The sequence below is a fragment of the Coenobita brevimanus genome, chromosome 80, assembly GCF_032717465.1.
Source record: "Coenobita brevimanus isolate Jiangsu-jjx chromosome 80, ASM3271746v2, whole genome shotgun sequence".
NCBI classification, from domain to species: domain Eukaryota; kingdom Metazoa; phylum Arthropoda; class Malacostraca; order Decapoda; family Coenobitidae; genus Coenobita; species Coenobita brevimanus.
In genome coordinates this window covers 24272231-24285876 of record NC_137033.1, presented here as the reverse complement: position 1 = coordinate 24285876, position 13646 = coordinate 24272231, and the positions used below count along the sequence as shown (strand labels likewise).

The 13646-nt window shown below is 41.4% G+C and overlaps 1 protein-coding gene across 1 annotated transcript in view; it reads right to left on the bottom strand.

Annotated features, from left to right (window-relative positions):
• LOC145409303 (uncharacterized) overlaps positions 1 to 13646 on the bottom strand; it is a 232271-nt gene that overhangs the window by 178285 nt on the left and 40340 nt on the right. The window contains exon 2 of the mRNA XM_080279780.1: positions 8652 to 8843. Coding sequence (XP_080135906.1) covers positions 8652 to 8843 — 192 coding nt within the window. The remainder of the gene's footprint in view (positions 1 to 8651; positions 8844 to 13646) is intronic.

The following is a 13646-nucleotide window of genomic DNA, read 5'->3' as shown; positions in this document are numbered from 1 at the left end:
GCATCACTTCTCACTACTCCACCTCTACGCAAACTTGCACATGGTGCTACGAAAAGATGGAGAGAGAGAGAGAGAGAGAGAGAGAGAGAGAGAGAGAGAGAGAGAGAGAGAGAGAGAGAGAGAGAGAATTTTTTTTTTTTTTTTTTTACCAGATGATGCACTGGATGTTTCTCTTCAAGTTTATAATAAACAAAAACTTTTTTTTTTTTTTTTCACCACTCCACCCCGACACAAACTTAAGCACAGCGAAGACTGATTTTTTTTTTTTTTCTTTCACCAGATGATGCTCTGCATATTTATCTTTAATTTTATAATAAACAGAAAAAAAAAAAATCATTATTCACACACCACGGGGTGGGATAAAAAAACAAAAAAGGTTACTGTGCAACCCATGGGTAAGGATGATGCAGGATTAAGTTGGATATTATTAAACATTAGTGGGTACTCCTGTGGAAGATTCTGTCAAGTTGACAGGTGTAAGAACTGAGTCTTTGATGCATTAAAAACAACAAGATTACTTTTACCCCACTCAGAAATGCAAGCCAAGTCAGACATTTGGTGTGCCATAGCCTCATCCCTTGTTTGTTGAAGTAACTGCTGAGCTGGACATTGCTGGAACTGAATGGAAAGGTGAAGGGTGGAATCATCAGTGTATGGGTGGATAGGGTTAGATGTACAGCTTAGAAGGTAACTGATGAATAAAAGGAAGAGAGTTGGTGATAGGACAGAGCCCTGAGGAACACCTGTGTTGAAAGATCTAGGAGAAAAATGGTGGCCGTATACAACAGCAGCTATGGAACAACCAGAGAGGAAACTATAGATGAAGGCACTAATAGAAGAATAGAAACCATAAGAGGGCAGTCTGGAAATTAAAGATTTATGCCAGACTTGACTGAAAGCCTTTGAGATGTCATGTGCAATGGCAAAGCTTTCACCGAGGTCCAAAAAAGAGGATGACCAGGAGTCTGAAGGTAGGTGAGAAGAACACCAGTTGACCGACCCTGATGGAACCCATACTGAAGATCAGAAAAAAGGTTTTGACAGGAAAGATGCTTTAAAATTTTTCTGTCAAAAATAAACTCGAGAACTTTTGAGACACAAGATGTTAAAGCAATTTAAGTGATAGATAGGGGGTTGAGAATGGTCACCCTTCTTTGGAACTGGCTGAATGAGAGCAAACTTCCAGGAAGAATGAAAGGTACACGTTGACAGACAAAGGTGAAAGAGTTTACCTACACAGTCTGATGACACTTTTCTATTTTATTTTTGCTGGGTCCAAGCAATCTGATTCAATTCAGAGAACACTACTAGAACTTAAAGAGGTCATATACAGCCATCATTAACCCCTTTCATCCAGTGGCAATCTCCTTAGCTGAATGAAAATGGAAGGAAACAACAAGAATGAAATATAAAATATGCCATCAGACTGAAAAATTTTATGTGGGCTGTAACATATTTTCATGCAATCATCTTGCATCCTCCACACTCTGACCCCTGTTTAGTATCAAGGCCTTCAAAGCATCAGCCAAGTTTTTCATAGGATGACTCTACTGTCCACTTCATTTGCACATATGCCTCTCTTTTCTTTTACTGCAATGAGGTACTTAATTTCACTAAGAAATTAAAGATTCTCTCCATGCAACACCACATCATACTCTCTCAATAAGCATCATTTATCTACATATGCTTTCAAAATGCACCACTCACAGATATTTACAAAATTCAGAACTGAAGTGCAGAACTCTGTCTTACTAATAACAGGCAACAATGCACAATGTGCATACTTCAGATTGGAGAGAGTCCATCCATTACCACTAACACTGAAACCCCTCTCTCCACCACTTGAGTTTTAACTTCTCTCTGTAACCTATCCAAACTAATATATAATATTACACAGCCATGAAGACATCACATATGCTTGTCCCACACCAACACTTATATCGAACAACTTGATCCACCAACTCTTACACAAGTTTCACTACCCTGATAACTGTTTATGGGATTCATCAACTATCCACCACAACATTCATTCTGATACATGTATTCCATAATTCTTCCCAATTCACCTTGTCATATACTTTTCTTATCCACACTTGCTGTAACTACCTTACAGCCCCTCTAAACATTGCTACTTTCCCTTATATCTGTCCTATAGCAAATATTTGATCCACACATCCCCTACCCTTCCTAATACACCACCTTGTTTGCAATTCAACAATTATTCTGATATATTTCATACCTTCTCCCCAAAATGGTCTGATAGCAACGGTGCTAGAGCAACAGCCCAAAAGTCATTAGCATATAACTCTTACTTAAAATAAAAAACATCGGAATCACTCTCTCAAATTATGATTGCTAGAAACCATGCAAAAGCTGTAATAAATCTTGCTAAATCAAACTCTCTTCAAAATCAAGAATCAAAACTACTTAACAACTCTAATGACAGTAGAATATTCTGGTCGACTCTCAATTCTCTCAATAATAACTTTAACACATCATCGTCCATTCCCCACTAAAATCTTCAGATGGCAACATTACAAATGACCTGCATGGGAAAACAGATATCTTTGCCAGTACATCTGTCTAAAATTAAACCACTTAGGAAGTCAGCCAGAACGTCCCAGTACTAGAACTTGACTCTCCCGAAATAGTTCCACTTAAAATACAGACATGTAAAATCCATCCTAGACAATTTACCTACCAACAAAGCTCCAGGACCAAATGGAATTCCTCGAATTGTTTTGAAAAAGTGTTCCCCAAAACTTGCCTCTGTTCTAGCTAAATTATTCAGACTATGCATACATACTTCTTCATTCCCTTATTCATGGCAAGAAGCCAATATCCACCCAATGCCAAAAAAAGGAAGTTCCTCTGACCCCTCTGATTACAGACCAATAGCTGTCACAACTTCTCTTGATAAAGTTTTTGAAGTTTTAATTAATAAGCACATAGTGAGCAGTAGACTGTAGCACCAGTTGAGCAGGGCAGTACTCCTAAGGTGGATGGAAAGCTGATGACAGGGAGTGCTGGAGCTCTCGTTTCATCAGCCCTCGGGACTAGGTCCCGACCATCCCCCTTTCCTGAACTTTTTCAGTGTCTCAGTAACACAGAGAGTTGGCCAGTAGGCTCTCCAATACAAGTTTCTCTAACTATCAACACCAAACTACATGCACAGTACAACACTTCACTTCCTTTCCCAAAATTAAAAAATCATGGCAGCACTACACGTGGCCTCGAAATCCCTGGGGGGGGAACATAAATGCCCCCACCTACCGCCCCTCTCCTGGTGACGACTAGAGCTGCCTGGAACCATTGTCTGACTCTCCTCTTCTTCATTTCTGCAACTAACTTTCGCTCTGTTAAGCAACACCTCTCCTTCTCTAAACCTCATCTTCTTTTTCTAACTGAGACTCAGCTGTCTGAGGCAACTGACAGCAAACTCTTTTCTGTATCCTCCTACTTTCTCTATACTCATTTCAAAGCCAAAGGTGGCTGTTGTGTATATAAACGCAACAACTCATCTTGCTCTCGTGTTCCTGAACTCAATTCTTCTGAATTCTCTACACTCTGGCTTCGGCTTTCCTGTCATTCTCTGACTAAATATATCTGACTAGAGAATGACTAAATATATCTGACTATCTTACTTCTATGATGGAACACATTCTATCCGTTTCTCCTTTCTCTGAAATCTCCATTCTAGGAGATTTCAATGTTCACCGCCACCTTTGGCTCTCCTCTCCTTTCACTGATCCACCTGGTGAACTAGCCTACACCTTTTCTATCCTTAATGACCTAGAGCAGCTTGTACAGCACCCTACCCACATCCCTGACTGCCTTGGAGAGAGCTCCAACATACTTGACCTCTTCCTTACTACTAATCCTTCTGCTTACATTGTTAAACTTTTCTCTCCATTGGGCTCCTCCGATCACAACCTTATCACCTTAACCTGTCCTATCACTCCTGTATGGCCTGTGGACCCTCCAAAGAAACGTCATCTGTGGCACTTTGGAGCTGCAGATTGGGAGGCCCTCAGACAGTACTTCTTTGATTTTCCATGGAATGATTATTCCTTTCATGGCCGGGAGCCATCTGAGTGTGCCTTGAGCATTACGGAGGTTATTCTCTCAAGCAAGGAAGCATACATTCCTTTCTCATATCCTCTGACTAATGCAAGAAAGTCTTGGTTTAATCACACTTGTTCTAATGCCGTCCGCAACAAGGAGAGAGCCTATAAGAGGTACCGGAGTCTACCCACCCCTGAATCACAACTTTTATACGTTTCTGCCCGGAATTGTGCTAAGTCTGTTCTTCGCTTTGCTAAAAATAATTTCATCCGTATTAAATGCTCTCAACTCTCCAACTCAAATTCTTCCCGATCCTTCTGGCACCTTCCCAAAAACTTTTCTAACAACTTTACCTCATCATCCTTCCCTCCTCTTTTCTACTCTGATGGCTCTGGAGCTATTTCTTCTATTGATAAAGCAGATCTCTTCGCTCAGACTTTCTCCTCCAGTTCCACCTTTGACAATTCCGGTGCTGTTCCTCCATCACGTCCCCCCTCTGACTTTCTCATGGCTGACATCAAAATTTCTTCAGCTGATGTATTTTCTGCCATTGCTGGCCTCAATACTAATAAGGCATATGGGCCTGATGGAGTCCCTCCTGTTGTTCTCAAGAACTGTGCTTCTGCGCTTACACCCTGCCTAGGCAAGCTCTTTCGCCTTTGTCTATCAACTTGTACCTTTCCTTCTTCCTGGAAGTTTGCTCTCATTCAGTCAGTCCCAAAGAAGGGTGACCATTCCCAACCCTCTAACTATCGTCCAATTGCTTTAACATCCTGTATCTCAAAAGTTTTCGAGTCAATTCTTAATAGAAAAACTTTAAAGCATCTTTCCTGTCACAACCTTCTATCTGATCGTCAGTATGGATTCCGTCAGGGATGCTCCACTGGCGATCTTCTCACCTACCTTTCAGACTCCTGGACTTTGGCGAAAGCTTTGCCATTGCACTTGACATCTCTAAGGCTTTCGATCGAGTCTGGCGTAAATATTTAACTTCCAAACTGCCCTCTTACGGTTTCTATCCTTCTATCTGTGCCTTCATCTCTAGCTTCCTTTCTGGTCGTTCTATAACTGTTGTTGTAGACGGTCATCGTTCTTCCCCTAGATCTATCAACAGTGGTATTCCTCAGGGCTCTGTCCTATCACCAGCTCTCTTCCTTTTATTCATCAGTGACCTTCTAAGCTGTACATCTAACCCTATCCACTCTTATGCCGATGACTCCACCCTTCACCTTTCCATTCGGTTCCCGCAACATCCATCTCGGCAGTTACTTCAACAAACAAGGGATGAGGCTATGGCACACCTAATGTCTGACTTGGCTCGTATCTCTGACTGGGGTAAAAATAATCTGGTTGCTTTTAATGCATCAAAGACTCAGTTTTTACACCTATCAACCGGACAAAATCTTCCACAGGTATACCCACTAATGTTTAATAATATTCAGCTTAATCCTGCATCATCCTTGAACATGCTTGGGGTTTCATTTACTCGGGACTTATCTTGGAAAGATCATATTACATCTCTTGTAAAATCTGCTTCCAAGAGATTAGGTGTGCTAAGCCGACTCCTTTCCTTCTTTACCCCTGCACAATTGTTGACTCTATACAAGGGTTTTATCCACCCCTGTGTGGAGTACAACTCTCATGTGTGGGGAGGCTCCCCACATACAGCTCTTCTTAACAGAGTGGAGTCAAAGGCTTTTCGTCTCATTAACTCTCCTCCTCTTACTGACTCCCTTCAACCTGTGTCTCTTCATCGCACTGTTGCATCTTTATCTCTTTTCTATCACCACTTCAATGGTCACTGCTCCTCTGAACTGTCAGTATGCATTACTCCACCTCTTCGACAGGCGCGTAGCACCCGTCTAGCAGCAAACTCTTATTCCTTTTCTGTCCAACTCTCTAATGCAAGAGTTAAACGATACTCCCAGTCCTTCATTTATGCAACAGGTCGACTCTGGAACTGTCTCCCTCTGTCTGTATTTCCTGCTTCCTATGATCTCCTGTCTTTTCAAACGCGGTGTGTCCAGGCATCTTGAAATGATTGGATCTTGAATTTGGCTCTCTCTTGTATTTTGCTTTTCTCTTGGAGGGAACAACAATTGCGGGCTCGCGGCCATTGGTTTCTTCTTCCTCGCATAAAAAAAAAAAAAAAAAATTAAACATCTTGACTCCAACAACTTAATTAGTGACAGACAATATGGTTTTTGTTATGAAAGATCCACTGTTGATATACTCAATCTCCTGCTTCATACCATCCATCAATCAATCAACCTACATGGCGAAACTCATGCAGTAGCCCGTGATATTTCTAAAGCTTTCAACGGACTATGGCACCGTTTCCTGTTGTCCAAACTTCCTTGCTATGGACTAACGTCTTTTTTTTCCTCTGTTTTCCTCATATCTCTGCGACAGAAAAATAAGAGTAAAAGTAGATGATGTATATTCCAATTTCCACTCAATTAAACAACAGCATGCTACAGGGATCAGCTCTGGTGCCAACCCTGTTCCTGGTTCATATTAATGATCTCTTATCTGTCACCCACAATCCCATCCAATCATGTGCAGATGACTCAACACTTCATAGTTCATTCACACTCAGACACTCTCTAACTCTCAACTCAGTACAGCCATCTCCATAAACCAAGGCTTATCTACAATCAATGAATGAGGACAGAACAACCTTTTCTCATTTAATGCTAGTAAAACCAAATATATACAATTTACTAATGGACAGATATGGCCAGATTCGTACATTACCTTCAATGCTACTAATATTACCATCCCAAAAAGTATTGAAATTCTCGGCATCTCACTTAACAATGCCCTCAGCCTGACCTCTCATGTCAGATCACTTGTTAAAACCACCTCAAAGAAACTTGGATTATTGCAGAGTCTGTGACTTCTTCACTGACGAGCAGTTACCTATAATTTATAAGAATCACGTGCACTCTCACCTTGAATATTGCTCACTCTTGTGGAATGGATGTGGAGAGGTTGCAATACAACAACTAGACAAAATTCAGAACAAAGCTGTTGGAATTATTAATAACCCTGCTATTGTAAACAAACTACCTCCCCTACATGTAAGAAGGAATGTTGCCTCCCTTGCATTATTTTACAGATACTTTTATGGCAAGTGCTCAGATGAAGTTGTGTCCATTGTGCCACCTCTCCATGCCTTCCCTCATGTTACAATGGCATCTGGTAGCGCTCATGACTGGAATGTCACTCAGCCAAATGGCAGAACTTCTGCCTATCAGAATTTTTTCATTCTCCGAACTGCATCTCTCTGGAACTAGCTTCCCCAGAGTTGTTTCATTCCAAACTTCAACCTACAGCTGTTCAAGTCCAACTGTTACAGATATTTTTATGAAAGGAGGACAACAGTAATCTGGGGTATGGATTATTTTTTTTTATTCATTTGTTTTTCCTTCCTCTGTTGTTATCTAAAAAAAAAAAAAAGTATAATTATTCTTTCATATATCTTACCTACCCAGCATTCGGCAGACTTATATCACGACTACTGCACTCAGTTGGATCACTTCTGCACTTGCTGCTATCAGCCTCCTTCAAAACCAGTGGTACAATTCTACTGTGTCAAGTTTTCTGGCATATTTCTTATAAATATTTCATTTCAGTCTCCACTAAACCTTACTGTCATTCCATATACCTCATCAACAACTGATGAGCTCTCATTCCTCAGCTTCTTCACAGGTTTCTTCACTTCTGCCGATATCACATTCTCAAACACCACTTTCCTACTCTGAACTCCACCAAACTCAATCATATTTTCTATTGCTCTAAAAGCTAAAGGTATTAGCAGACATCATGAGGTGTACAGATGTAGTGTTGATCTTCGCAACCCGTGGCAGTTTATTCACTAACTGTCCTGGGATACAGGTCCACTGCATCATCCAGGCTACCACAGTGACCTTTCCTAGGTGTACCTCTAGATACTCATTTTACTTTCAAACCATAAAAGATGAATGAATATCTGGGTCTAATGGCATCAGCTGCCCACATCAACAACCTGACCCAGTTGCTATCAGGCTGGCATTTTCATAACCAGCAGTGCTAACCACTCAGCTACCACAGCATTGACTCTGCTCTCATAATTCACATTAATAAGTCCTTCAAAAATATTCATTGCACCTGCTCATTACTATGCCTCATTTGCTAATATTGTTCAACTCTCATCATTCACACTTATACACTCTTCCCATCCTTATTACTATATTTTTTCACCTCTCCAATTCATTTCTTATTTTTCAAGTCATTTACATTCATCTTTTTTCCTACACCATCATATGCCCCTTTCTTTTTTCACTTTACTAGTCTCTTCATGTGTTTCTTACCCTCAATTTATTCCCTTATTTTTTCATCTGAGCCTCTTTCTTGCATCAAGTATTGCCACTTCTTTCTCTTTTAAAATAATTACACTATGAAGAAAATCTAAAACAGTCTGATATGCTGCAACTGTAATAATAGTAATTAAAAAACTGATTAAGAACAGAAACTAACAGATTAAAAGTTGGCTTCCAGCACTATGAAAGTTATGAAATACTAAAAGGTTGAGGTGGCTTTACCTGGTCGTATTCACCAAATTGGTCTCGTTCTTCCTGGGAGCATGAACGGCCTACAGGACATACATTGATCAGCCCATTGCGGAACTCCACAAAGGTCCCACGTTTAACAGGTAGACGCAATTCTGACATGTAGTGCAGAGCAAAGTTGATGAAGGTCTGAAGCTTCTCTTCACCCATATAGTTCACAATATTCTGAAATTACAGGCAATCTGTAATATCTGAGGAACAGTGACATGAACCATGACATGATATTAGTACAAGTAGGTCAAACTGTATTTTGGGGAAAGGCAATGCAGTACGTACTTTATTGAAAAAAAAAAAAAAAAAAAAAAATCAGGAACAGATACAGGATCTATCTATTGCCAGACGCCATAATCCCGTAAGGGGTGGCTGTTTGACTCTGAGTCATTTGTTTTACTGGGAGGCGCACTAACCCTTCACCAACCCACTTGCTGACACGTAGGGAGCACGCATGGTTTGGTTATATGGTTACCACCCAGCGTTGTAAATGGTTTCCTGGCTTACAGGAAACCATTTGGCTTGTCACAGAATACAATGCCACCCGCAAAGGAAAGAAAAGCAATAAGAAGAGACAGGAAATGTATTTCTCCTTCACCTTTTTTAAACTGAATTTCTCCTTTACAAGAACAGGGAATGACCTTTACAGGTTAATAACCCTAACTAAAGTAAAAATAATGCATATCACTTCAATCTCATGCCACAGCCACAGCAGAAGCTGGCAAGTGTGGACAAGTATGTGAGGAAGTTTTTGCATTACTCTATCTTATCAAAGTAGCCATATGGGCAGTGGGCAGCAGCAGCAAAAAATAGGGGTCCCTGAAGGTCTATATGCAAAGAGTTGACTGTGTGGACAGTAACAATATCAATATTGTGCAGCCCACAGCATATACTTCACTCACACCCTCTATTTGGAATGCATTCCCTACCAAGCAGACGGACACCATTAATTACACTGTCCTGGAAGTGGACTGGAGAAGTATTTTAACACTTCAACTGCAGCATTTGCTCATGCCAGCCCACCCTGGTCCCCACCATGCCACACTCATTTGCTTTCTGTAGGAATAAGGCCTAAGTCGTCATTCCTGAACACGATAATATTAACAAGAGGAAAGATCTACAGTAGTGAACTGTATCATTTATAAAGGCTCCAACATGCTGGCATGCATCAGCCTTAGTCACCTAAAGGCAGCTCTCGACACTGCTCAATCTCCAGCAGCCTTCCTATTCAGTCCCTTATCCCTGAGGTCACACTCTATGACCTCACCCCAGGTCTTTTTTTAGATCTACCTCTCACAACCCTACCCCTGGTGTCCACATTTCTCACCTCCAGTACCCAAATGTCATCCACCGAGCTTTCAACAAGCCGAAACTATCTCAATCTACCCCTCCTCATCACAACACCAATACATTCCAGTCCCATCCTTCTTTTCAATTCCTCAATTGTAATTGTAGCCCCTTCCAGCTTCACATTCAAGGACGCAGCACACATCCATCTACTGTATTCACTGTGAATTCAGTATGTCTGAGCCTATGCAAGTCCTCTTCCTTTACTCTCTCACTATCACACTGCATTACACTCCTAGCACATTCTGCATACAGAGATCCCTCACCACAGAGAGAGAGAGACAGAGAGAGACAGAGAGCCCTCTCAATGTCAGGAAAGCCAACAGCTTCCTCCAACCATTCCTTACCCCAGCCATATCTCCAGGACAAAACATGTCCCCCCCATAACAAAACTCCTCCACAAACAGAAGAGACTCTTCAGCAATATTAATCCTTTCACACCTGACAATCTCTACATGCTCTCCCTGACACACCACTCACACAAAATTACAGTAGTATTATTTTGCAGTCTACCTCTATCGCCACTACATCTCTTTTATGCACCCACTTATGACAAACACTACACAAGATGGAGTAACTTCCCACACCCTTCTGGCTAACTGCACATGGCCACACCCCCTCTGCTATGACAGTAGTGCCACCCACCCCAGATTTTATCATTTTTGTTTTAACTGCATGTACTCTCAAACTCTTGTGCCCCATTCCATCTCTCTTAAATCTTTCCTCCACATCCTGTTCATTCTAACAAGTCATCGGCTTACAACACCTTTCATGGCAATCCATATCTGAAATCACATGAGAGCTTCAAGCACCATAACAAATAACAAGGGGCTCAAGATTGACCCCTGATGCATACCAGCATTCACAGAAAACTCATCACTCTAATCTCCACTCACTCAACTTGGTGTGAGCAATCCCATACATAACCATACCCAATCTAACCAGCCGCTCCTTGATCCCTAGTTTTCTCATTGCCCACTTCACCACCTCCCTAGGGATTCAGAGAATAGCCTTTTCTAAATCAACAAAAACAGAGTACAGCTCCCTTTTCTTTCATATATACTTTTCCTGAAGCAGTCAGACAATAAATATGGCATCAATGGTCCCTTTGCCTGGCATAAATCCAAACTGCATCTTGTTACTATTCACTCTTTCCTTTATCATACCTTCAAGGACTCTTTCCATTGCCTTCATTATCTGGTCCAAAAAGTTTTGTCTTCATATAATTTCCTTCATTACTAGGTCATCACCCTCCCCTTGTACATATTGGCAATCACACAGATATACGTGGCGAGTGATGAGAAGGGAGGAATGGTGGTGAACTTTGAATGACAGGAGAGGGCTATGGATTGATTATGTGTGCGTGGATGATAGAATGAAAAGGTGTGTAATGGATACAAGAGCATACAGAGGTTCAGTGGAGTGGAGGCTCTTCGGACCACCACTTGGTGGTGGTGAATGTAAAGGTTCAAATGAAATGAAGGAGTAAGAGAAGGGATTGATTAGAGGAAGCACTCCATACACGGAGGGTAGAAAGGCATGCAAGAGGATGGAAAAAGGCAGTAGAATATAAGTGAGAAGTGGAGGAGCGACTGGGTAAATATGAGTTGGAGCTGGGGACATGGAAGGTGTCTGCAAGATATTCACAGAAGAAATCTGTGCAAGCATGTGAAGTAGTGTGTGGGGTGAATGGAAGATGAAAGAAGGGAGTGTGCATGGGAAAGCATGGTGGAATGAAGAGGTGAAACAGGCCGTGGTGCAAAAGAAGAAAGCATACAGTAAGTTGATGAGAAACAGGGGCATGAAGGGAAGTTAGGGAGAGACAGTAGAAAGAGTTATAGTGTTGGAGAGGGAAGAAAGAGGTGAAAAGATTAGTAAGAGAGAGTAAGAAGAGAGTGGATGAGGAATTTGGAAGGAATCTGAGTGTAAAATGGGGAAATATGAAAATGTTCTGGGAAGAGGTAGAGAGAGTTAGAAAGAGTGATAAAGAAATAAGTTGGGGAGTGAAAGATAAAAATGGTATATTGCTAGAGGAGAAGGAAGAAAAAGTGAGTAGATGGAGAGAACACTTTAAAGAACTGCTGAACAAAGAGAATGAAAGTAATGCGAGTATAAGTGGCTGGGGAATGGCTGGGAGGAGGAGGGAGGTGAGAAGACAGGAAGAAATCAGTAGGATAGAAGTTGTGGAAGCAATGAAGAGAGGCAAAATGGGGAAAGCCCCAGGAATTGATGGAGTGTGTGGTGAAATCCTGAAGCATGGGGGGAGAGATAGTAGTAGAATGGATTTGGAAGATATGGCAGAGATTGGCCTGGGAGGAAAGCAGTAGAGTCCCGGAGGATTGGAAGTCAGGTATAATTATTCAACTGTGCAATGGAAAAGGGGTAAAAGAAGTGTGGTAATTACAGAGGCATTTGTCTTCTTAATGTAATAGGAAAAGTATATGGTAGGATACTTATCAGAACCTAGTTAGGAAATAACAGGGGAATTAGTTTGGGGAAGAACAGGGAGATTTTTAGGAAGGGAAAGAGGTTGTGTAGATCAGATATTCATTCTTAGGTCTTTAGTGGAAAAGTTTCTAGAAAAGGGAAAGAAGTTGTATGTGGCCTTCATGGATTTGAAGAGAGCATCTAACAGGGTGGATAGACAAAGAAATGTGTGGAAAGTATTAAAAATATAAGGAGTAAAATGGGAATTTGTTGAATGCCATGATGAGTATGTATGAGGGTGCTAAGGCTGCAACGCCTGTGGATAGTGAACTGAGTGAATTTTCTCTATCTGAATGTTGGATCGAAACAGAAAATGTGTCACATCATCATGGCTGTTCAATCTGTATATGGATGGGGTTATAAAATACATACAAGGTAGAGCAGTGTGGATGTTGAGCAACTCTAATGAGAGAGGGCAAGTGGTTTAGAAACTCCCTGTACTGTTGTTTGATGATGATACTGTATTGTTATGTGAAGACAAAGAGGAACTACAAGTTAAGCTTAGTGAATGAGTCTGGGAGAGTGTGTGTAAGAAACGGAACTCTAAAGGTGAATGTAGGGAAGAGTAAACTTACGGTCTCGGAGAGAAATGAAGTCACTTGGAATGTACAGCCGTGGGCTGGATGAGGAGGAAAAGGAAAATGTGAGTGCGTTTAAGTACTGGGTAATGTGATGAGTGTGGATGGAAGTTTAGAGGGTGAAGTGCTTCAAAGGGTACAACAGTAAAGAAAGGTTGCTGGTTCTTTGAAAGCAGTGATAAGGAACAGGGAAATGAGCATGAAAGTAAAAAAGTCGCTGCATGACAGTATTGGGATACCAACTCTAATGTATAAAATTGAAGCTTTGGACCTTGTTGGAAGGACGCAAATCAAGAGTGAGAGCAGTGGAAATGAGCTATTTGAGATGGGCACGTGGAGTTACATGGAGAGACAGACAGACACGTGAGGAAGTGGAGGAGTGCTGTGGTGTGGATGTGGATGTGATACAGAGCAATAGGAAAAATACACTGAAGTGGTTTGGCCATGTGGAGAAGATGGAGAGCAAAAGACCAACAAGGGAGTGGGACATGCGAGTGAGGGTGGAAAGGGGGAGAGGGAGGGGGAGGCAGAGGATGAGATAAAGGGATGGAGATGAGAGGCATAA